A 24422-nucleotide genomic window follows, 5' to 3' on the forward strand; every position below is an offset into this window, starting at 1 on the left:
ACCAAATGGCAGCCCGTGCGTCAAGGCCACACACTATTCATATGCTCTATTACTTTAAGTGCCCTTGATTACCCAAGTCATGTGGGATTTTCTTAGACGATTGAAATTTTTACAAGCAGTTAAATAAGTCACCTCCTGCATGAACATAGACGCAAACAAATTTGCACAAGTATTAGTTAGCAGGGATGCTCAATATCCCCTTTCCTTCCATTCATTCCTGTGCTTGAGGAAGTCCTCCTACTCCAAAGTCTCCCCTCTCCTTGGTTGATGAGAGATGGATTCACCAGGCAGATGCTAGTTAGGGTTGTTTCTTGGCTCCCAGCCTTCTCATGAGGAAGTAGAGCAGCACCAACACTAGACTGGGAAAGAACCAGTCCTTAACCCCTCTCCTGCCAACTCCCCTTTCTTAGGGGCAAAAAACAGACAAATATAATGCAAACTGCTTGATAAGTTGGCTTGGTGGCATTTTATTAATTTATTTTTGTAATTTTGATGAATATTTCTTCGGCTCTGGACTCTGCTGGGAAAGCCTCCCTTCTCTCCAGCCTCATCTAGCAGAGTACTTGGCCTGGCTGATTCCTTGGCAGTGGGACAGGTCAGGACAGGACCCAAGCACAGGGGCAGAGACTACTCTGGTTCTTATGCAGGCCTCAATGCAGGTTGGAGTCCTGATGTAGCCTTTCCCCTACATCCAAAGATTTTCCCCTCCTGTCCAGCACAGCCACCCATTATGGGCCTAGGGGAAAGAATGAAAATTTGCTTGTTTCCAAATTGCAAACACAATTGGAAAGTGTCCAATTTCCTGATGAATCAAACTCCTGTACTGAACCATAGTGATACAGCAGAGATGGACTCATTTTTTGGAGCCACGCTGGGTCTGCACATTTCAGATAGGGACTTAGGCTACAACACGAGAGCTGTAATTCGATCTAGCTGGCCAAACTGTTGGAAAGGAATTCAGCTGGAAGTGAGTTCTAACATTGCTCTTTAAATCCTGTTCCCCGCCCAGTGTAGTCAGGGACACCTTAACAGAAATACTTGGAATTCAGTGAACTGCTGAAAGTTCATGTAGAAAAATCAATCCATGTAATACACACTAAGAAGGTTTCCAGCTTGTAAAAGGCAAAGGGTGCTGTATTTATTTAGAGTCCCAAATTCAGTCCTGGTCACAGAAAACACATTGGGTTATAAACCCTTTTTGCAGAAATAGGTGTGAAAACATGAGCACTCAGCCGCCATTCGCTTTTGGGGGACTGAATTTGTGCTGCCTTCACGTGGAGGCAGTCCAGTCTAGTATACATGACATGCTGCCTTTGCTAACAAATGAGGGGAATTCTATAGTTTGAGCTACATACATAGATGTGGGGAAAAAGAAAAACTCTAAACATGGTGCATGACCATCAACATCAAGACCTTTAATTTCAAAAGCTGATGAGAAGATATCAGGTCTGAATTTATCACCTAGATTTATTTTTCACATAAGTAACCAGAAAGTTTGTTGTAGAGAATGAACACTCAATGCTATTTAGCATCTCTGAAGTTATCAGTGTTAGTGATGTGAAACACTACAGCCCTCAAAGTCCTAGCCAGTCTGGGGCCATGCAGCAGCCAGAGCTGTTTCAAAACAGGTCTCCAGTCTGGCATTAAGTGAGCTGCAATTCTTGCTAGTTTAAGATGAGAGCAGTGTAAGAAGCTATCTAGAATAGCTAAATGATCTCTTTTTGCATGGTGAGTATTTTAAATTTCCTCAACTAGAAATCTTTCTGAAACCGTGGTGAAGGCAAGAATGTTTGAAAAGCCTGTCCTGTAATGCAGCCCCTTATCTTCATTAAAGCTCAGATTTGGGGAAATCCCTGGGACTTGATTGTATCAGACATATCACAGAGATATTCCTATAGAATTTGGATGAGACACAAAGATAAAATGCAGCTGACCAATTTTTCATCACCACCTTGCCGGTTGCCTTGTGTATGGATACATCATTACACTTCTTTCTATGAGAGAAAAATGGGTTTTACTTCCGTATTAGGGCAGGAGAGCAAAACAGCCACAGAATGAAGATGTGATGCCAGAAAAGATATTTAAAGGGACATTGTCAACCTGAAACTTTCCTTATTTTTTGGAAACTGATTAAAAAATAGTTTTAGGCATTACACTTGTTCCGGAATACACCTGCAATTTTTGTAGTTTTGCAATCACATTTTTCCTATAAGAAATACAGAGGAAATTGACTGAATGTTTTGGGTGTGGGAGGGCATGGGGAGAACAGGACAAAACAGAGTGAAACTGAGTATGGACATAGTGCTGTCAATTAAATGCAAAAAAATGGAAAGAGTAACTTTTGTTTCTCACTTACAGTGCTCTTAAAAGTTGACAGAAGTGTGATTTTTAAATGCATGCTCTCTCCCAACCTTGCCCACTGTGTATAAATCTCCTTACAGCATCTTTAAAAGAATGTATTTCCATCCGTTTTGTTTTTGTTACAGGCCTGTGTAAGACATTTTGAGTTTGAAACATCTTACAGTATGCTTTAAATCAGGAGTTCTCAAACTGGGGGTCTGGACCCCTCAGGGGGTCACAAGGTTATTACATGGGGGGTCACAAGCTGTCAGCCTCCACTCCAAACCCCGCTTTGCCTCCAGCATTTATAATGGTGTTAAATGTATTAAAAAGTGTTTTTAATTTATAAGGAGGGGGTCGAAACTCAGAGGCTTGCTCTGTGAAAGGGGTCACCAGTACAAAAGTTTGAGAACCACTGCTTTAAATACTATAGAATTCTCTAAACAACAGCACTTCCGAGCTGCAAGTGCTATTAAACGTTTAGGGCTGTATTTTGAAACACCAGGCTCAATTAGTTTCCTACAAATTATAAATGCAGTGAATTGAGGTCATTTAGATTTAATTACCTTATTGTATCTGAAAATAAGCTACAATATCAGTGATCAAAAGTAAACGGCGGGTGTGAAACTGGGGGCCCAGTTAAGGCTAGGCTGAAAAGCAGTGCTCTTCCACTTTGAGAGGTCTACCAGTGACACATACGACTGCATTCTTTTACCCAGCTTTAGATTGTCTTATACCAGTCACCCAAATCTACAGGACACAAGAGACACTAACACTGTCAATAACAATTCAGTATTTCATTCACAATGTGAAAACAAACAATCTCCTTCCAATAAAAGGGATATCAACTAAAACTTCCAACTCAAAATAAGATTTTTCTAGTTAACACAAAACACAAATGACATGCTTGCTCTGTTTCAGGCACTTTCAAGATCATAGTTTATTTACTGTAGGTAAAAAGCTAGTATACAGATTAGGGATCCCTTAAACTTCAACTCTACAGTTATACACCACTTAGTATTTTTGCTCTGAATGTTAACCAAAAAGTTTCTAAACACCTGTAAGCCCCACTATTAGTATGCACGTTATGAGAAAAAAAAATGTTTAATTTGCTCAATGCGTAATATTTACACTGTGAAACCAGTGGCAGATAACAAGCAGTGGTAAAGAGGTAATAAACTTTAAAAAGCCAAAGTTTGTATTTTTTACATTGTGCTAATGAACATAATTGTACATAAAATAATGAACATAGTAGAGCTTCCCATTACAGAAATCTTAGTCATCTGAACTGTAGTCATTACTTGCTAACAATTTACATGCAAAGACCTCCTAGTTTGACATTTGATTTTTTTAAGTGTAAGTAGATTATGACATTTAAGAGACAAACATTAACTTGTGTACAAACAAAATGAAAAACTGCACTCAAGAACTGTACTGGTCACAAGCCTCTTCCACACAGAAATAATATAAACAATGATGGCAACTGGTCTCCTTTCCATACAACAAATATTATCAAAGGCGATGCGTAGGCTGAGTTGTACCCGGATGGTACAATTCCATAGACACTGGGAACACACAGAGTTCACACACATGCTCTTTATAAGAGGCCCATCTGTCCATCCAATGGCAATGGCTGAAAGCAAGTAAGGGGCACAGGTGTACAACTAATTAAATCTTGCAAAATACAAAGATGGGGGGCTGTTAATATACAATTCAAACTATATACAGAATATAATGGAATGTATCCCATCCCAAAACTGCTTTGTGAAACAACTGGACCTGTCTACACTAGCCTCGTAATTCAGAGTTGTAATATAACAAAATGTTAAGTACACAAGAGATTTACATGAGAGGTAAAACTTAGGGGGCATTTTGCATTAACTATTTACGGAGATGTTTAATGGATATTCTAATTTTAAAATAATTTTGTTAAGCACATTTGAACCAATGTCTATATATAAAATGTCCTGATAGACACTTCAATATTTAACTTTGGTGATTTAAAAGGCCTTTTTGTGACTTTTGTATGAACGGCATGGCAGAATGCTACTGACACGTGTACACATCTGCATCAACCCGAGACTTGGTGATCCAACAGTGCATGCACATTTCTTCCTTGAGGTGCTTTCCAAGTTAAACCATTCCAGCAACCAAAGAGTGAAAAATGGATTAAACTAAGATTTTCAGGTAACTGTAATTTAATAGGGAATGGAATGCCAATATGGCAGCAAAACGTTTTTTAAACAGGAAAGTCTCTTGTACCAGCAGAATCCGTATACAGATACACAAAGGGAGAGGGAATACACCACCTATCATTCCTGTGAAACAAGAGCTGATTCATCATGTGAGAAGGTACAAATTACAGAAAACATGAATAGTCAATAGAAGAGAAACAACTGCGTTACATGAAGAAAGAAGAACACTTCAATATGATCGCAGTTATTTTGTGAAGGCAGCTACAACAGCCCAGAGGACCTCATTTGTGTTGGCCTTCAGACATTCAACTTCAGGGTCTAAATCCAGGAGCTGCCGCACTCTCTTTGTGGCTAAATCATACTGCTCATCCAGTAGGGGGGCAAAAGCGTTCTCAAGGACATCTGAAGCATGGGCTAAGTAAATGAGAGCCAGCAAGCGCTTGTCCATGCGGTGAGGGTCATTCACCCATTTGTCAAGAACTGCTTCTTGAACTTTCTTGATGAGGCGCTGTTTTATATTGTTGTTGGTGAGAGGGTGGGTAGTCATGTCAAAAAGAAGGAAGTTCTGTTTCTCTGTCGTCAATACACCTTTTTCCACTAGGTTTTTAGCTAATCGTTCACGCACATTTCGTAACTGGTAGTGCAATTTTAATGGGTTCCATGTCTCACCTAAAAAAGAAACAAAATATCAGTTAATCAAGGTTTAGCTCCTACCTTGACTATTAACAAGGATAAGTGTTTACTTTTTTTCTGTAGTGCAGAAATAAAGGCTTCAATTAATATGGTGACTTAGTGCAGAAAGATGCCATACTACTGGCAGCTCTCTTCTAACCTCTGGCCAGCAGATATAGGCTTAGACCAGTGGAACGTAAGAGTGCCTCCCTGAACAACAGGGCACTCAAACTTACATAAAACATGTAGCTGGTTTGTTTTCACTCTGTTGAAGGTGAAATGCAAGCTAAGTGATGACTTTGTTATCTATATATAAAACTAAACTAAACTAAAACAAAACTATATATTTGTCATCACTTATGTATGTAAGAAAACCATGGAAAGTGGAGAAGAAAGAGGAAAACAATGAATAAAAATAATTCTTAGTGAAGAAAATGTCTCTCCAATCTTTCCCAGTTGTCCATTTCCAGCACTGCCACTTGAAAAGGCTGGGAAACTGTCATTTTCAGCCATTGCCATTCTTTTTGCCACAAAGTTGTGCTAATGCTGATTCTTATCCCAGATATCCTTCTAATTGCTTTATCCAGTTAGTTTTATACTCATTTCCTTTTTGTAGACAAATCTGAGATAAAAGTGACCATCTACCCTCTACTATACGTCTTCTTATAATGCCTGAAGAAAGCTATGATGTTTACATGAAATAAGGAAAGGCATTTCCAAACACATTGTTAAAGAAGAACAAAATTTTAAAAAGTATTTTAACTTAACCTTAAATATTTTGGGTAAAACCATGTAAATAAGTGCAGAGTATTACAGCAATGGCTACTGCTTAGCTAAGATTGACAAACATTTCAATTTAACTCTTGTTTTTAGTCACTCATAATCTGCTTAAGCTTTCATCTTGTGGGCTGAAATTTTAGATGTCTAGTCTGTTGAAGGTGAAATTGTTGAGAAAGAAAGAAAGAAAGAAAGAAAGACCCAAAAACAAACCAAAAAAAAAAAGTTTCCCTCATATAAAAAAATCTCTCTCTTTTGGAAAAGCCAGCAAGGAGATGAAAGTTAAAAATTTGGCATGGAGGTGGCTCTTCTTCATAAGGGCTTTCGTACATTTCTATGACAAATGTTCCGATTTGGCAAGTTACAGGCCTTTGAAAATGCCATTTTGCATATATATGCACACAATAAAAATATGTTTAAATTGTAGTAGGTGTAATTCCTTCAGAACATTTCAAGGAAACACAGCGTGTGCTGCACATGTATATACAGTAAGTTACAAATGTAATCAAAAACTGACTGTGAAGTTCTATATGTGACTCAAAGATCCTGTGAACGTATGACTCCTTCAGCATGCACATTATTGCCTAGTGAATGACACAGGGCTCTCTACCAGCCCTGCCTGATTCAACGTGGTTTCCTCCGGTGGGTCCTGAAACTGTGTCTAAATAATGGATCACAGTTAAGAGAAAGTAAGTAGGGAATATTAGCTAATTGTTTCCTTGCTTTTTTAGGTGTTTGTACTATTCAGATGTAGATTGTTGGTGCTAATAAAATGAGTAGTTTGGTGACACCTTGTGTCCAACTACACGGAACTGCACTACTAGAGATTTAGACGTGGTTGTATTTTCAGAAACAGTGGATGTTCTGACAGAAGTTTGCTTGTTCTGTAGGCTGCTTTCCCTAGGGATCACCTTAGGAACCACGCCTGCTTGAAAAACATTGCCTTAAAATGGCCTAATTTGCACTTCCATGATGGCTCTGGAAGATGTCACAAACCAAGGATTCCCAAATCCTACCCCAAAACCAGCCACCAAATAACAGAGTATAAATAAAGGATTGATCTAGCTTTCACCCATATCCACCTTAGGCTGTGAGCTCAAAGCTCAGAAGGGTCAAACCAGGTCAAAATATGGATGAGACCTTAAAGGAAAACCTAGAGTGTTGGTGACACATTACATGACCTTTGAATCAGGACTGGCCTAGTACGCTCAGCATGGGGAAACGGGCAGTGTGCTAATATGATAAGAAAAGCAAGCTCTAGAAATATTTGCAAGATTAGGGGGCTGTTAACCAGAATTCCTACTAAACCACAAAACTGTTCTTTCCCCTCTTCTCCTTTCTTTCCGTCTCCCATTAATTCATGCACAGTGAAAGAGAGGAGAGAGAAGTGATAGTGATAATGAATGTCAAGTATGAAATGAAGTGGGAGAAAAGGTGAATCAGTGAAGAGGGAAGGAAGGAAGGAAGGGAATGAGACTCCACTCTAATTTAAATATTGATCCGATTTATTTGTGCTATACAGAAGGGGGGGGGGGAGTGCGGAGAGGGGGCAATCTAAAGGGAACACTGATTTTAGCCCTCTAACTTCATTCTGCCTGTCCGTAAGTCATGTTGTAGTTTCCATTGAACACAGTCGTTTTCTTCACTTTCTTTTCTAAACTACATAGTGTTGCTCTGCATTGTTCTACAACAGCTACAATCCATGTAAGAGTAGCTGCATTTCATTTCCATTCTGGGTGAAGTAACAGAGACAAACAGGGCGGATAAAAAGAGATGATTTTAAAAAATCAGATACATTTAATTTAAATACATTTTTCTTTGTTTAACAAACTTGTTTAAAATTAAATTGAAATTATGACAATTTATATTAAGGCATAATTTTACTATATTCTAGTCAAATAATTTAAATAAAATATGTTGCATCAATGAACCTGCCTCAAATTTTAATGAGTTGGAGGGTGCTGATTTTTTAATTTATATATAGAATCAGGGGGAACATCATATTTGAGGTTAACTCAAGTTTTATAAATACGTCACAACGTTCCATACTGCATTAAGTATCTATATTATTTTCAGTCTTTATAATAGAGCAAATGCTGGCATTTACATTTTTACAAATATAAGTACTTTTCGTTTCTACAGTGCAGAGAACCTTTTGCCTTCATTACTTTTGGTTTCAGTTTGCTAGCAGCTGGTGCAAAGAGAATATTATTTTCTTCATGTGGACTATTTCATTCAAAATTGAGAAACCAGTTTGGAGTTGAAAAAGCAAGAAAACTTTTTTAGTCCTAAGTGGCACACAGGATCTGGTTCAAGAGGTGAATAGAGCTGACCTGCTTAGTAAAAGCAGCCACAATGTAATTCAATTTAACATCTTTCTGGGGGGAGGAGGGAGGAAAGAAATCCACCACAGTAGCATTTAACCTCAAAAAGGGGAACTACTATATGAGGAATCTAGTTAAATGGAAATTAAAAGGAACAGTCACAAGAGTAAAATGTCTGCAAGCTGCATGGAAATAATTTTAAAACAACACAACAGAGGCTGCCATTGTGACTGAACAGAGTAAAAGAGGCAGTTAGAGGCAAAAAGATATCCTTTAAAAATCAGAAATCAAATCTTACAGAGGAAAATAGAAAGAAGCATAAACTCTGGAAAGTCAAGTGTAAAAGTATAATTAGGCAGGCCAAAAACAAATTTGAAAAGCAACTAGCAAAAGATGAAAAAAAACCCTAACATAAAAAAAAATGTAAATATACCCGAAGCAGAAAGCCTGCCAAACAATCAATATGACCACTGGATGATCCACATGCTAAAGGAGCACTCAAGGAAGACAAGGCCCTTGCAGAGAAGCTAAACGAATTCTTTGCATGGGTCTTCACTGCAGAGGATGAGAGGGAGATTTTCACACATAAGCCATTCTTTTTAGGTAACAAATCTGAGGAACTGTTCCAGAATGAAGTGTCAATAGAGGAGATTTTGGAGCAAACTGTAAGTTAAACAGTAATAAATACCCAGAACCAAATGGTATTCACTTGAGTTCCAAAGGAACTCAGATATGAAATTGCAGAACAATTAACTGTAGTATGTAACCTATCATTTAAATCACCCTCTGTAGCAGATGACTGGAGGATAGCTAATGTAATGCCAACTTTTTAAATAGGCTCCAGGGGCAAGTCTGGCAATTATAGGCCAGTAAGCCTAACTTCAGTACAATGCAAATTGGGTGAAACTATAGTAAAGAACAGAATTATCAGACACAGATGAATACAATATGTTTGGGGAGAGTCAACATGGCTTTTGTAAAGGGAAATCATGCCTCACCAACCTATCAGAAATCTTTGATGGTGTCAATAAGCATGTGGACAAGGGTGATCCACTGGATATACTGTACTTGGCTGGACTTTCAGAAAGTCTTTGACAAGGTCCCTCACCAAAGGCTCTTACGCAAAGTAAGCAGTCATGGGATAAGAGGGAAATTCCACTCATGGATCAGTAACTGGTTAAAAAGACAAGAAACAAAGGGTAGGAATAAATGATCAGTTTTCACATTGGAGAGAGGAAAGCAGTGGGATTCCCTGAGGATCTGTACTGGGACCAGTGCTGTTCAACATATTCATAAATGATTTGGAAAATGGGGTAAATAGTAAGGTGGCGAAGTCTGCAGAGGCTATAAAATCACTCAAGATAGGTAAGTCCAAAACTGACTATGAAGTGTTACAAAGGGACCTCTCAAAACTGGGTGACAAAACAGCAGATTAAATTCAAAGTTAGTAAGTGCAAAGTAACGCACATTGGAAAACATAATCTCAACTATACATACAAAATGGTGCTGGGTCTAAATTAGCTGTTACCATTCAGGAAAAAGATCTTGGAGTCACTGTGCAGAGTTCTCTGAAAACATCTGCTCAATGTGCAACGGCAGTCAAAAACGTGAACAGAATGTTAGAAACCATTAGGAATGGGACAGATAATAAAACAAGAAATATCATAATGGCACTATATAAATCCAATGTACACCCACACCTTGAATACTGAGTGCAGTTCTGGTTGCTTCATTTCTAAAAAGATATATTAGAATTGGAAAAAGTACAGAGAAGGGCAACAAAAATTATTAGAAGTATGAAATAATTTCCATATGAGGAGAGATTAAAAACACTGGGACCATTCAAGCTTGGAAGAGAGACCACTAAGGGGGGAATCTGATACAGGTTTATAAAATCATGAATAGAGTAAAGAAAGTGAATAGGGAAGTGTTATTTACCCCTTCACATAACACGAGAACGAGGAGTTACCAAATGAAGTTGATAGGCAGTAGGTTTAAAACAAACATAAGGAAGTAATTCTTCACACAACGCACAGTCAACCTGTAGAATTCATTGCCAGGGGATGCTGTGAGGGCCAAAAGTATAATTGGGTTCAAAAAAGAATTAGGTAAGTTCATAGAGGATAAGTCCACCAACGGCTATTAGCCAAGATAATCAGGGATGCAACCACATGCTCTGGGAGTCCCTAAAACTCTGACTAACAGAAACTGGGGCTGGATGACAGGGAATGGATCGGATCACTTGATAATTGCCCTGTTCTGTTCATTCCCTCTGAAGCATCTTGCACCAGCCATTGTCACAAGACAGAATACTGGGTGAGATGGACCATTGGCCTGATCCTCTATAGTCATGTTCCTTTTTTAGTCAATGAATAAAATCAAGGAGGTGGGAGGTGAGATCCACCAATTCTAAAAACTTAAAGGTTATGGGGCCAGATTTTTAAAGACAGACCACTAATAATGCAAACAGATGCCAGTGGGATTTTTAAACAATGTCTAAGCAGGTTTCATGTTGATTTCATCTTCATTTGATGTGAGTTAGACACCTTGTTACTTTTGAAAATCCCATTAGGCATCCATCTGCATTTTTAGGCACAAATATTTTTGAAAATCTGGCACTTGGTGACCAGAAAACAGTCAATTCACTAACTACAGTTAATACTTCCTTTGTTTAATAAATTAGTTTAAAATGCAAAACATGTTCTTGTAAACTTATTTTTTCCCTTGTGTATACAAAGTAGTTTTATTTTACTAATATAAAACAATTTTAAAACAGGTTTTTGCATATTTTTAATTGAATTCTAATTTCCATCCAAATACAGCTTGACAAATCCTGAGTAAAATATCATCTAGCAATTATGAAATGTATCATTCATTGCTTAAATAAACGAGTATTGAAAGAGTATCCCCTGGTTAGCAAAAATTAGTACCATATTTAGAATAAAGGCTATTTAATGTTTGCAAATCAACAAATTTCAATGGTTATACCAACCAATGAGAATGAACCATTTTTTAGGAAAATTCCTAAAAAATACAAAAGTGAAACAAGATTAAAAACAAATTATTAAAATCAAGGTTCCCTGCTTGCTGATTTAAATCATGACTGAAACTGGAAATTTAAATCATTTTGATTTAAATTCATCCATCCTGCAGACAAACAACTTTGTAATGAGTCTTGCTACACTGAGATGGAAAGGCACTGCATAAAACAAGATGATCATCATTCAGTGGTAGAATTCCCTTTTCATTTCAGTGCAGCTGATGCACTATGTGGAGAACAACTGTCATGGATTTAAGTGTACTTGCAATTAACATTTTCTTCAGTAATGGTATAATCTAACTTGCATTCCATCTCTTAAAACCTGTTTGTGGAACTGTATCAAAGCAATTGTGCCCAAATACGTCGTCTTGCATCCTTCATTCTGAAGAGATTAATCAGAGTAGTCAGTTCTAGTCAAATTTCAAAATATTTTATAAAGTTTCTCTGAACGGTGAATTCTGAAACAAAAAGTAAAGAAAGTCGTGGGCTTGTTTTGATTTATAAAATCTTCAATTTAATTATGTCCTTGTTTTAAATTTGAAATATCAATTCCTCACTTCCATTTTTTCACTGGAGGATGTGGGCAAGATCTTTGGAGGACGTGAACAGTAAACTATAAGGATGTAACCTGAACTGAAGCGATCCCTGCTTCCAGATAAGAGGGAAAAGGCTCTTATAACTTGGAGAGGAAGGCTTCTGTTATTGTGGATTCAGCTGTTATTTCTCAACAGAGGAGATGTGGTAGTCCCAAATATTTTGGCTTACTATTCCTCAAAATCTTATGTGCCAGGCAATTAGTATCCCCAAATTTTACATCTTCTATCTAGTTAAGCCAATACCAGCAGTTACTTGTATTATCCAACTGGCCTCATTTGATAAGTGCTGCAACACACCAAGGATCAGTCACTTCCCCAAGAAGCTTACAATATTTCCTCTAATCCAGTGATGACAGTTAACGAGAATTATTTTTTTAAACATTTAAAAATCCTATGTTGACATCTTACCACTAAGCAGTTCAATCCAGTTTTGTACTGTTTCAGGAGGCTGGGTTTCCTTAATGTGCTTCAGAGCTTCATCAAGTAGAACATCCCCTGTGGGAGCATCTGACTTGCAGATCACCTGATGGCAAGTAAAAGAATGCATTACACATCATCCTTCTGTATTTTCATCTCCTTTTATACACCTTAAACATCTAGGATAAAAACTGGGAACATACGCCTTAATACCACACAACACTATTACATTTGATCTGCAATTTTCAACAGTGCACATTACATCTTGATCAGGAACATCCTCTTTGAAACAATTTAAACCCAATTTATAAACCACCAACAATTTTCTCTCTCTCTGAAGAACCTGCAAGGGAGCTTTAGTTAAAACCTAATTTTACCATACCTGGTGACTCCCAGTTTGTACTTCTGCTGTACAAAAAATTAAGGCCGCCAAGAATTTAACTGTGAAAAGTAAGTACTGTGTAATTATCAAGTATAATCATTTATAGACAGACTTTACAAATACTGTTCCCAACTTTGAAACTTAATTATGTAAAGAGAATCTCTGATTAAGTTTAATTAGTCAGACTTACTGAACCATCCAAAGTAAGCTTTATTGCTTAACTTAGACAATGTTTTCACCCCTCAGCACTTCAATTTTTAGAATTGATATTTCAGCAGGTAACTATCCATCAAAGTTTCGTTGTGGTCTCCCACCAGTTGCAATTCACTCTCTTCCATAACAACCTGATACAGCAGCACCAGCCTGAATTAGCAGCTCTATGAAATGTAAATTGCTCCATTCATCTCTATCAAAGCTCCATGGACTCTGTTATTCTGTGGCCATGGAATCAGGTATTTTTCCATTATGTCTCAAAATGGAGTATTTTATCATAATTTGCCATTTACCAGCAAGTTTCCCATCATTATTTTCCTTTGTCTCCCTGCTATACTGGGACCTGCTTGTAACTGTTTCTTACTCTCCAGTTTTCCGCTCAAGGGGAAGTTAATTGGATTACACAGTGCACTGTTACATGGAAGCAAGCAGCTGGGCAATCCCAATCACCCTCTCTTTCTTCTCTCTTCTGGAGATCTCCTTAATGTGTTTCTGCCCTTGCAGCACACTTCACAGACCATCACTGGCCTGCTCTAAATGTCTCTTTTTAGGGACTGAATTTGACTTAGGTTTTCAACCTGGAGGTCAGGACCACCCTGCACTTTCCACACTGCTAAATGGGGAAATGATCTCGGGAAGTCAATCATAGCACCAAGTGCCCACAAGGGAGAAATCTATTTTAGTCTGGTGAACTAAGGCAGAGAGAGATTAAGGCCTGATTTTCAAAGCTAATGGCCACTAACTTTCTTGCCAAATGTGTCTTTCTGTAATTTTGATAGCCAATATTATTTGGACTAGGTTCCTATCTATTGGTTACATCTCATATCCTGAAGCTGAGTATGCATACTTCTGTTTTATTGAAGTTCGACTGCTGATTTTCTATAACGCAGCAGTGCTGCTTTGGAGTTGAGTGGTACTAAATATGAAACTTCTCCTCTTTAAGCAAGTTCCTCACTGTATGGACCTCTCAGTCTGGTAATCCACTTGCTTATGGGTGTCTGACTCAATGCTGCCAATCCTAAATATTCAAAAATTATGGAGTTGTCTTCCCCTCCTCCCCCATTTTTTTTTTTAATTATAACATATTGGGTTCTTTTTACTTGCCTTTTGGTTTCTGACCTTTCAGGGTGCAGCTGGGTCACGTTTTCAACTTTTTCTCCACAATTGGGATAAGAAACCTATTTTTTTTTTAAATGAAAGCTGATTCTTACACAAACAGTTGTCTCCAAGATTTGAGGCTTTAGATGAAACACCAACATATCAAAAGACTCGCAATAAAATCATGAGACTTGCCAATAATGATAACTATCATTCTGATGCTGACATCCTTAAGGTTAGCAGAGTCCATGAATTTGCAAGTTAGATTTTGCAGTATTTAACTCCAAATTTAGCATTTAAGTCTGCTTTATGCTCTTGCTTAACATTTGACAGTTGCATTTTCCTATCAAATCATTTTTGTTTTGGGACATTATGTAGAAGAATAAATGGAAGTGGCTTGTGATAAAAAGTACCACACTTTTTGGGAGCACAGCAAACCATGATTACTAAAGACAGAGAACATGAAGTTTACAGTTTCTGTAACAACCAGTTATGTATGCTCCCCACCTACAGATCAGTAATTTTTAATGTAAATATAAATTATTTAAAGCAGTGGTCCCCAAAGTTTTCAGGGTCACATCCCTCCCGCTGTACTTGTCTGCCCCCCACCCCACCCCCAGCCGGGGCCAGGAGCAGGGCCGCGTGGGAGAAGCCACAGACAGAGCCCCAGCCATGGGCCAAGGTTGGGAGCTGGGAGCCGGGGCCCCGGGCCAGCAGCCGCAGGGCCAGAAGATGGGAGGGTCCTGGGCACAGGGCTGGCAGCTGCAGCCAGCAGCCAGAGCTCTGGCCAGGAGCGGAGCTGTGTGGCACTCCCTCCTTGTCTCCTCCGGGGAAGGGGGGCTGCCTGGGCCCCAGCCATACCTCCTGCAACATTCCTCCGTGCCCCTCTAGGGGGGCATGTCCCCCAGTTTGGGAACCTCTGATTTAAAGTGTATATTACAATCTACCTCCCCTTGCCCTGCACTGAGCAGCACACACTTATGATTTATTTTGCTCAGCTCATTCTCCTTTCCTAATTCCAAAGGACTGCCTGACCTGAACAAGTGTGTGCTTTCCTCAAACCTACTCCAATGCCCAAGGAAGTCACTTGAAAGTCTCCCACTAGTGGATTATGGATTGGTCTCTGTTGATCAAGTGTAGGAATGGGATGCCTTAAAACCTACTTGAACATCCAGTTACTCTCAGCTCAGACCCATCACCTCCATATTTACTTGTATGCAACAATATGAGAAATATTGAGGGGGCCAAGAGAGAGACTGCTGCCATATATAATTCCTGATTCAACAAACTGTCTTGGGAGCAGTAAGTAACATGAATATCCGAAACGAGGCTGGCAGCAGATATTTGATTCCTGACATGCAAGGTTAAGCAGTTCTGTGGCCACATGATTCTAGGAGAACCACAAGTACATTGATGCAGAATGACAACAATCTGGGGATTTGATTGGACTGAAGTGGCCTGGGCTGAGAGCACCACCTAAATTTAAAAACCTGCCTAAATAGAACACCATTTTGAACCCCCATCACATGGAGTGAATGCGGCCTTTGTTAGGAGAATGGAAAGATAAGACCTTTGACATTTATAATGAAAAAGATTATAAACATATTAGAGGGTCTCAATATGTCCATAAAGAAAATTACTTTTGCTCAGAAGAAGGGTAATGAAGTCAACCGATATTTAACTTGTGTGGCTGACAATCAGAGTTCAGGCACCCCCAGGGAAGAACAGGCGGTCTGAACCCCAAAGAGTAAGCAACTGAATCAACTGCTTGTATACAATGTTATTGTACATAAAAATATGTTGAGTAATGTCTTTTATGAAAGCTTGTAATGTTCTGAACTTGATGGTCATTATGAGATACGTATACAGACTAGTATCAGAGGGGTAGCCGTGTTAGTCTGGATCTGTAAAAGCAGCAAAGAGTCCTGTGGCACCTTATAGACTAACAGACGTTTTGGAGCATGAGCTTTCGTGGGTGAATACCCACTTCGCTGGATGCAAGACTGTGGTTGTGAATCTATACATGTATATACATAATATTCTATGCTCATAATCTGTACTACAATTTCAAATACACCTGAAAGAAGGGAGGTACTCCTCCCCAGCCAGATGTTTACCCAAAGTCAGACACAAATAATGATCCATGGTACAACCCAGGAAAGGACAAGTGATGGACCATTACAGTCAAGAGGGAATTCCCCCCCACCCCACCATGAACCACCATAGTCTGAGAGGAAAAAAACCTGCAAACACTTAAAAAAGAAAAAGGGTTGAAGAGAAGGCTATCCAGAACTCACAGACAGTCTTGAAGGTGGGGCACTGTCTGTGAATGATGGATCCTCCCTTAGGACTCGAGGGCATGTTGAGAAACTGTTCAGAGGTAATAGATAACTGGTATTAGAAAAGTGAATTTATCTAACATAGAAGTATAAAGCCTGAAGTTGCAGCTTTATGTTTATTCTGTGTAATTTATATGCATTTGCTTTCCCTTATTATTTCATCTTTGAATCTGTGATTTTTCTATTAAACGTTTTTGTTTATTTTTTAACCCAAGCAGGTCTCTTGTGCAAACTGTGTGGAGTGCATGTGTCAAAGTAAACTGATAACATGGAGCTGTTTTCACACCTTTGGGAATGATGAACCAGAGGGGGAAAGTCCAAATGACTGGTAGTTCAGAACTGTGGGCAGACGTGTTTGGAGAGACTCAGGACTGGAACGCTGTTGGGGTTACCCCGCAAAGAGTCACTAGGCTGGTGGAAGCCAGGGTGAAATTTTTAGGCTTGTGGATTGGCTACTGGAGTCACAGCAGTGAGCCATTGCAGCACAGCATTAAGGCACCCAAAATTACAAGGCAGGCGGTGACAGAATCCCTTACTGGTCTGGGGGATCCTCAAAACTTCACAGATTTTAATCTGTTACATTTCAAAATCAGATTTATAAACTGAATCCACTAGCCCCTCCATTTCAATAGGCCTCATGATTTAAATATTGTTGCCACAGTATTTAAGTCTCTCTTTAAAGCTCAAAATAAATTACTTTCTTCAAGATGTTCTAGTGTGCTTTTTATTATGCGGTTGCTGATATTTTAGCATTTGTTTTGGTAAAAAGCATGCACACTCCACTCTGATGGAATAAAGAATTGATGGCTTTCAAACAAAAAGTAGGTCAAATTCTAAGCAAATGAACCTTGAAAGTGCCCCTGTAAGTATGAGATGTGAAAGAATGAACATTTTAAATATGAGCATTTAGGGCTTTTAGCTATACTATTCCTAAAACTCCGCATAACCTTTTCATCCATTTTAAGTTAAGTCTTTCATATATGGAAAAATGGAAATATAGAGACTAAAAAAGTATTCTTTCAACGGCAACGAACACCAGAAAAACAAATCACCTAAGACTGAAACATCTTTTAACTCCAAGTTCTTTTATTTTATTTTTTTTTAAATACACCAACAACAAAATAAAATGCAAAATGGCTATTTGATTTTTATTCCTGATTGCACATGTGCACATATTCATATCATTTCACATAATACATCTTTTAGATTCTCATTAAAAGCAGTTAACAAAATTCTAGGAAGAAAAACAGTATTGGTATGAGGATCCAGAATAAATATAGCCTTTAAGAAACATTCTTGAATGTCTGACAAACCAAAGAAACTCTATGAGGCTTTGAGGGGGGGGGGAAGATTCTGTGCAAACAAATTAAGGCTGAATACTGCTGGACTAGACGTAACAGTAGTTAGGTCTGTCTGCCTGAACAGAGGTCCAATTCTTCAGAAGTAGAGGAGGTTGGGAGGAGGCTTGGAAAGTTTTCAAACTCTGCTTTAAGAAAAGTTGACCAAAAGATAATGCTGACAGGGCAGTCTGCCCACAAAAGTAAATTTATTTTATGGTAAAAAAGCAACATTTAACCATTTTTCAATAACTTGATTTTATAAATATCCATTAGCGCCGCTCTGATTAATAATCCCTAAGTATTGTAGGAATCTCCACAAAGAGTTACTTTAATTTAAAACCTGCAAAATCCAGGTGCAAAAGTGATGGATTAAAGACTGACTCAGATTTTTAGCTTAATTAGGGCCCTGATTCAATAAGGTACATAAGCACGTGCCCAGCTCAGAGTATCTGAGTAGTCCCATTGGCTTCCGTGAGACTGATCATGTGCTACATTAGGCACATACTTAAGTATTTTACAAAATTGGGGCCCAGATGTTTCAATTTTTTTCAAATTATGCACATCAATTCATTAACTCCTTTTAAAAGTTCTTCACAGTAGTGATGGTGCTGAAGCATATACACACAGCATAATCAGCCCTTAGCACATTTGGGCCCTGACCATGATTGGGTAACATCTCTCAGTACAGAAAAAGATTTTTTTTTCAGTATTTAAATTGTATTTTACACTTAGCCAATTACTTAGAACAATACAGAAAAAAATAAGATTGTTTGCCTCTTCCTCTTACCTTTCTTGTTAATAGACTTTTGCGCCTCATTCCACATGCCTCCAGTTGAAGACGTCCTCTCAATGCCAATTCAATTAACATGCAGCCACGCAACCCAGAGGAGATACAATCATTCCAAAAAGATGTGTAACCCTGCAGAAGGAAAGACAACTTTAAACAAAAGTTTTTCATCTGACATGAACACAGAAAGGCTTGCTGTCTTCTCTAGTCAAATCTTAGAATTTCAGACAAAGGTCAATTTTCGTCTCCCTACTATTGCAAACCTAGAAAAATTAGCTTTTCACCCGCCACTTGATACAGAAAATCTGGAAGAAAATCTACCCCCCGATTTATTTAATTGGTTTCTCAAAGTCTATCTTTGAAAAGTGGTGAAACATTAGAAAATTAACACAAATATTGCAGTAAATGACACTTTTTAGTTATCTTTAGTGTGCTGTGTTAAACATATGCACAAGCAGTATATATAAATTACTTTTGTAATTAATTTTTTCAGACCTTGAAGTTTAAGTTGTAGTCTAATTTAGACACTCTACTGGTTGAATAGTATAATTTCTGTTTCCTGAGCAATGCTAACATTACATTTACATTCGTAAGTAGAAAGGCCCTGATGAAATGCTTAATACCGGCTTTCAGACTGCTATTAATGTAAATAGCATGATTATGCATAATAATCAATAAGCAATCCCAGATCATATGAAGGGATCTACTTAAAAACACAGAAAAATCACATTTTTTGCAAGTTGGTCACAGCATAAATAGCCATGTAATACATCTGCGAAATTTGCTATTTATGCCGTGACCAACCCGCAAAAAATATGTGATTTCTCTGCAGTGCTTCTCAAACTGGGGGTCCCGACCCAAAAGGAGGTTGCAAGCCTATTGTAGGGGGATTGCTACATTGCCACCCTTACCTCTGCGCTGCCTTCAGAGCTAGGAAGCTGGAAAGTAGCGGCTGCTGGTCAGGTGCCCAGCTCTGTAGGCAGTGCCACCATGAGCAGCAACGCAGAAGGTAGCACGGTATGATACTGCCACCCTTATTTCTCTGCTGCTGCTAGCAATGGTGCTGCCTTCAGAGCTGGGCACGTAGCCAGCAGCTCAGAGAATGGCAGCTGCTGGCCAAGCGCCCAGCTCTGAAGGCAGCGCAGAAGTAAGGGGGCAATACTGCAACCCCCCATCCTCCACAGTAGACTTGTGATGCCCTTTTGGGTTGGGACCCCCAGTTTGAGAAACGCTGTGTACCTTTTCTATACTTTTACCCTAGGGTAAAAAGTATATAAACACCAGATTTCACGGTCCATGCCACAATTTTCATAGCTATCAATCTGGTAGACCCCTAATTATATGCAACACTTTATTCTGCGTACACTGAATAAAGTTGTTTTCCAAACCAATTCTATCATAATTAGCTATTTTTCTAGTCATTAGTTTCCTGTTTGAATACAACTGGCTAAGTATTTTTGAAGCCTATTGTAAAATAGTATTTATACATGCCACAAGATAGCAATTTAAGGATGTTTCATGAACTAAAGCAAGTCTAAAGTACTATCTTAGGTTTCTGTGATCTTTATGCTATCTGCTTAGGAAAAAGTCCTGCACAGATAGGAGAAATGGAAGAGATGACTCAAAAAATCTTCCTAACTGTGCATCTCATTGCTTAAGTTTTTGTCATGACTTTAAAGGAATAGTGTCAATTTGAAAACCACATGTCTAAAGTGTTTTGACTTACAGTAGTTCAAGATAATACCAAATGTAGGCCATTTTCAAACCAAACTAATTTTTTAAGTGGTATTTATTTTGAAGGCAAAGAAGAATGCATTTCCAAAGTTTGAGAGGGGAGTTGAAATTCTAGCTTATGATGGGAAGCCAACTTCGATTTTAACTATAGAGCAGTCAACATGGCCATAATACTATTTTTCATAAGTAAACTTAAAATATAGGACAAAACCAAACCCTTTAGAAGAAAAACAAAATCAAAGGAATACAGGAAAAGTCATATTGGATCACACTCATGGTCCATCTGGTCCAGCATCCTGTCTTCAGCATTGGCAAGCACCAGATGTTTTAAAGGAAGGTGCAAGTAGGCAGATATGAGATAATCTGATAATCATGAAAGTCTCATGCTAACCCCCAAAAAAGACTTGATTAAACCACGAAGCATGAGATTTTATATCGCTCTCAAATCATATGTCAATGTGTACAGTTATACCAAGCTAAAATGAGTGCATGCGTGCATTCACGATTTTGCTATACATTAATGTCGAATATGTAGTTTTTAATTAAATTAAATATACGTTATTCTCACAGTAATTATAAACAGTAACAAAAATTCTGTCAACTGATCAAAATATTAAAAATGACAAAATAAAGTGTTTTTATACATAAACAGAGCATTAAGCACCTGTGGAACTCATTGCAGCAAAGGTTCAATAAGATTCAAAAAGGAATATTTATATTATATAAATATTGACAAAATCCACAGCTGTTAGATCAGCGGTGGGCAACCTGCAGCCCATCAGGGTAAGCCACTGGCGGGCTGCCAGACCGTTTGTTTACATTTGCATGGCCGCATGCAGCTCCCAGTGGCTGCAGTTTGCTGTTCCCAGCCAATGGGAGCTGCAGGAATGGTGAACTGTGGCTGCTGGGAGCTGCAGGCGACTGTGCAAATGTAAACCATCGGTCTGGTGGCCCACCAGAGGCTTACCCTGATGGGCCATGTGTGGCCCGCAGGCTGCAGGTTGCCCACCACTGTAGTAGATGAAACAAACATCTTTATAGTTTATTTAAAAAAAAAAAACCAAAAAAACCCCACCCACCTAATGCTGAAGAGCATATGCCAACCACTAACTAATGGGAGCTAGAAAGAAGCTTTTTTTATGGATAGGTTATGCCTTAACTTGTCCACTATGGGCTTTGAAACATCTGGTCCTGGTCACTGTCAGAAGCAGGATACTAGACTAGATGGATTACTGGCCTGATCAGTATGGCACTGTAGTAGGAAGACAGCCTGAGACAAAAGCCCTGTTCTGTGAGCGGGACCTGTTTCATACCAGGCCTCTGATACAAGGGCTTATGTCTCAGGCTCTCTGCTGGCACTTCCTACTAGTATTTCCCATTGAACAGCATCCTTTGAAAGAAAAAATAGATATTGAAATGAAACAAAAACCCACTGACCGGAGTTAATGTTGTGCCACAATGAAATATGCTTTTCCTTATATTTGATAAAAATGTGTTTATGATGTGGGTAGTTTAAGACTCATGAGGTTCATAACTATTTATTTCCTTGCTTTTAAGTCCTAGTGTTTTATAGAGAGTTGTCATTTAGGAACCTTGATTTTTTTTTTTTAATTAATTGTTTGGATCAGTTGAAGTTAGTTTCACTATTACCACAGTAATCCCTACAGATATAAACTTCCCCACTTCAGCAATAATCCAAAACCATACATGACTACACTTCTGCACAGGAGTTAAGCAATTAACCATGTAACAGTTTTCAATTAAGTGATCTTGGGGTGACCAGACAGCAAGTGTGAAAAATCGGGACGGAGGTGAGGGTAATAGGAGCCTATATAAGAAAAAGCCCCAAATATCAGGACAGTCCCTATAAAATCGGGACATCTGGTCACCCTAAGTGATCTTGAAAGACTGATCAAAAGATAATTATTGTTTGTTACGATTACAATGCTCCCTCTAGAGGGTTAGAAGACATTAAAATGGTAGACCGCCTAAGTTCTCTTTTTTTTTTTTTAATTAGTCCTTGATGAAAGATTCAGACAGAATGTAGTTGACCCACATGTGAAGTAGCACCATGTTTCAAGGAGCACAGATTGCAGTGCTATGAACACAGTCACCAAGGAGAGTATTTAAAACAAATAAATAAAAAAACATTCTGTACATTTTAAACCTGGCATATTAATTGGGCTTTTGATGGCATTCAGACAGAAGCACTGATCATATTTGAGTTCACAGCAATGACCACACATGATAATAGAAACATTCACATAAAAGGCTGATTTAGCAGGAAGCAGTTAACTCAAACCTCCTGGTATAGTAGAAGAGGAAGAGAAGAAGTGTTTGTCACCATTATAACAATATTTTTTTTCAAATCAGATCACATTGAACAACTCAGAGCAGTATTACATGGTACTATTCTTGCCACTCACACAACCCTCACCAGAAACACTGCTAACTATCCTTGATTTACTCATCTTATAGAATCATAGAAGTGTAGGGCTATAAGGAACCTTGACAAGTCATGAAGCCCATCCCCCTGCGCTGAGGCAGGATCAAGTAAACCTAGAAAATCCCTGACAGTTGTTTGCTTAACCTGTTCTTAAAAACCTCCATTGATGGGGATTCCACAACCTACCTTGGAAGCCTTGTTTCACCACCTTCTGAGACTTTTTGTAGAGGTCTGCTAACCAGTTTTAAAACCCTTATTTTAAAATTACTCGGCAGAAGGTAAAAGAATTTTAACTGTCTCAATGGGCAAAATATTGAAGGGCTAATTTTCTCTGCTGAAAGACTGTATTAGAACAAATGTCTCTGAGTTCAATATTATATGGCAAGTCAACATTTCAAATCAAGGTATTATTTTAATGACCTGTAAATGAACTGTTACACTGATTTCTTCAAATCACATAGAAAAATTCAGCTTTGACTTCAAAGTGAACCTGGCAATTTTCATGTCAAACAAAATTTTGCTAGCCAAAGTTATAGGAAGCTAAAAATAAGGCTAATACAGGAATCTGGTTGTGATCTTAACTATGGAAAGATCACTCTCTCAATGTATTTTATTTTACATCACATTTTAATATGACACCAGAACATATACGAGTTCCTCCTATGGTTCTGCAGTGAGCGGTTAACTAAAACATTACTCTTCAATTGTGCAGATTTATGTTCTCTTCCACAACGGCACATAGACAGATAAGTAAATGTGCTGGTTTCTGCTTCACTTAAATGAGAGAAAAATTGTGCTAGATGAAGACAAAGTTGGCAGGAAAATAACTTTAATTTTTCAAGCCTTTGAAGTCCTTATCTGCACTAGTCAAAAAGCATTTCAACCAACCATTTGAAGCACTGTAAATTTGTATTCCCTGTACATCTTCAAACCACACAAACACAAAGAAGCTATGCCAGGTATTTTGAAAGCATTCTTTGTACCAAGTGGTTGTAAACCTGAGAAAGTGTTTCATTCAGGTCCAGTTGAACCAGTGCAATCTACAGTGGTTTCTCCCCATTGTGGGCAGGAAGCCACAACTGTTGTAGCTGTATCAGATCAGCTAGTTCTAATTCCATCTTGCTGTTTATTGGCACGAGTACTTTTATCTGCTGAGATTGATTTCCAACTGTCCCTATACCTTGCTAGTCCATAAACTTGGCTGGCAGTACCAATGTCTCAAAAAAATCAAAATAAACAAGTACAATAAGACCCTTTTTATCTGAGCCTCCATTATCTGGCTCTCTGTATTAGCCACCCCGGGGCTGACAGTCTGAACCCTGCTGCCCCGGGGGCTGAAGCTCTTTGCCCATTCTCTGGATTATCCAGATTTTTGATTATCTGATGGTGCCCCGGTCCCAATTAGATCAGATAAATAGGGTTCCACTGTATTTGATAGCAATGCATGCCATCTTCCACTCTGCTGGATACCACAATGTAATCTACAAATACAACATTTCTGTAACACTCATCTGACCCAGTTTTAATACACTGTTGAGTAGTGCCCATACAACACAACCAGGGGGTCAATTAAGTTTTTGCATACCTACCAATTACACTGATTAATCATGTCTGTAATGTGCATTTAGGGAAAATTAGACAACCATCGAATAGGCAACAGTGTGTCAAGAGGCTATATGAATGTAGAATTATGTACAAAAAAAACTGTATTCAAAAATTAAA

The 24422-nt window shown here is 38.5% G+C and overlaps 1 protein-coding gene across 1 annotated transcript in view; it reads right to left on the bottom strand.

The window, feature by feature from the left end:
* Positions 1-3250: 3250 nt before the first annotated feature.
* GOLPH3 (golgi phosphoprotein 3) overlaps positions 3251-24422 on the bottom strand; it is a 40304-nt gene continuing 19132 nt past the window's right edge. The window contains exons 2-4 of the mRNA XM_039545406.1: positions 18521-18652; positions 12353-12467; positions 3251-5204 (exon numbers count right to left, since the gene is read on the bottom strand). Coding sequence (XP_039401340.1) covers positions 4780-5204; positions 12353-12467; positions 18521-18652 — 672 coding nt within the window. The 3' untranslated portion in view covers positions 3251-4779. The remainder of the gene's footprint in view (positions 5205-12352; positions 12468-18520; positions 18653-24422) is intronic.

The sequence above is a fragment of the Mauremys reevesii genome, linkage group 6 (assembly GCF_016161935.1).
Source record: "Mauremys reevesii isolate NIE-2019 linkage group 6, ASM1616193v1, whole genome shotgun sequence".
Taxonomy (NCBI): domain Eukaryota; kingdom Metazoa; phylum Chordata; order Testudines; family Geoemydidae; genus Mauremys; species Mauremys reevesii.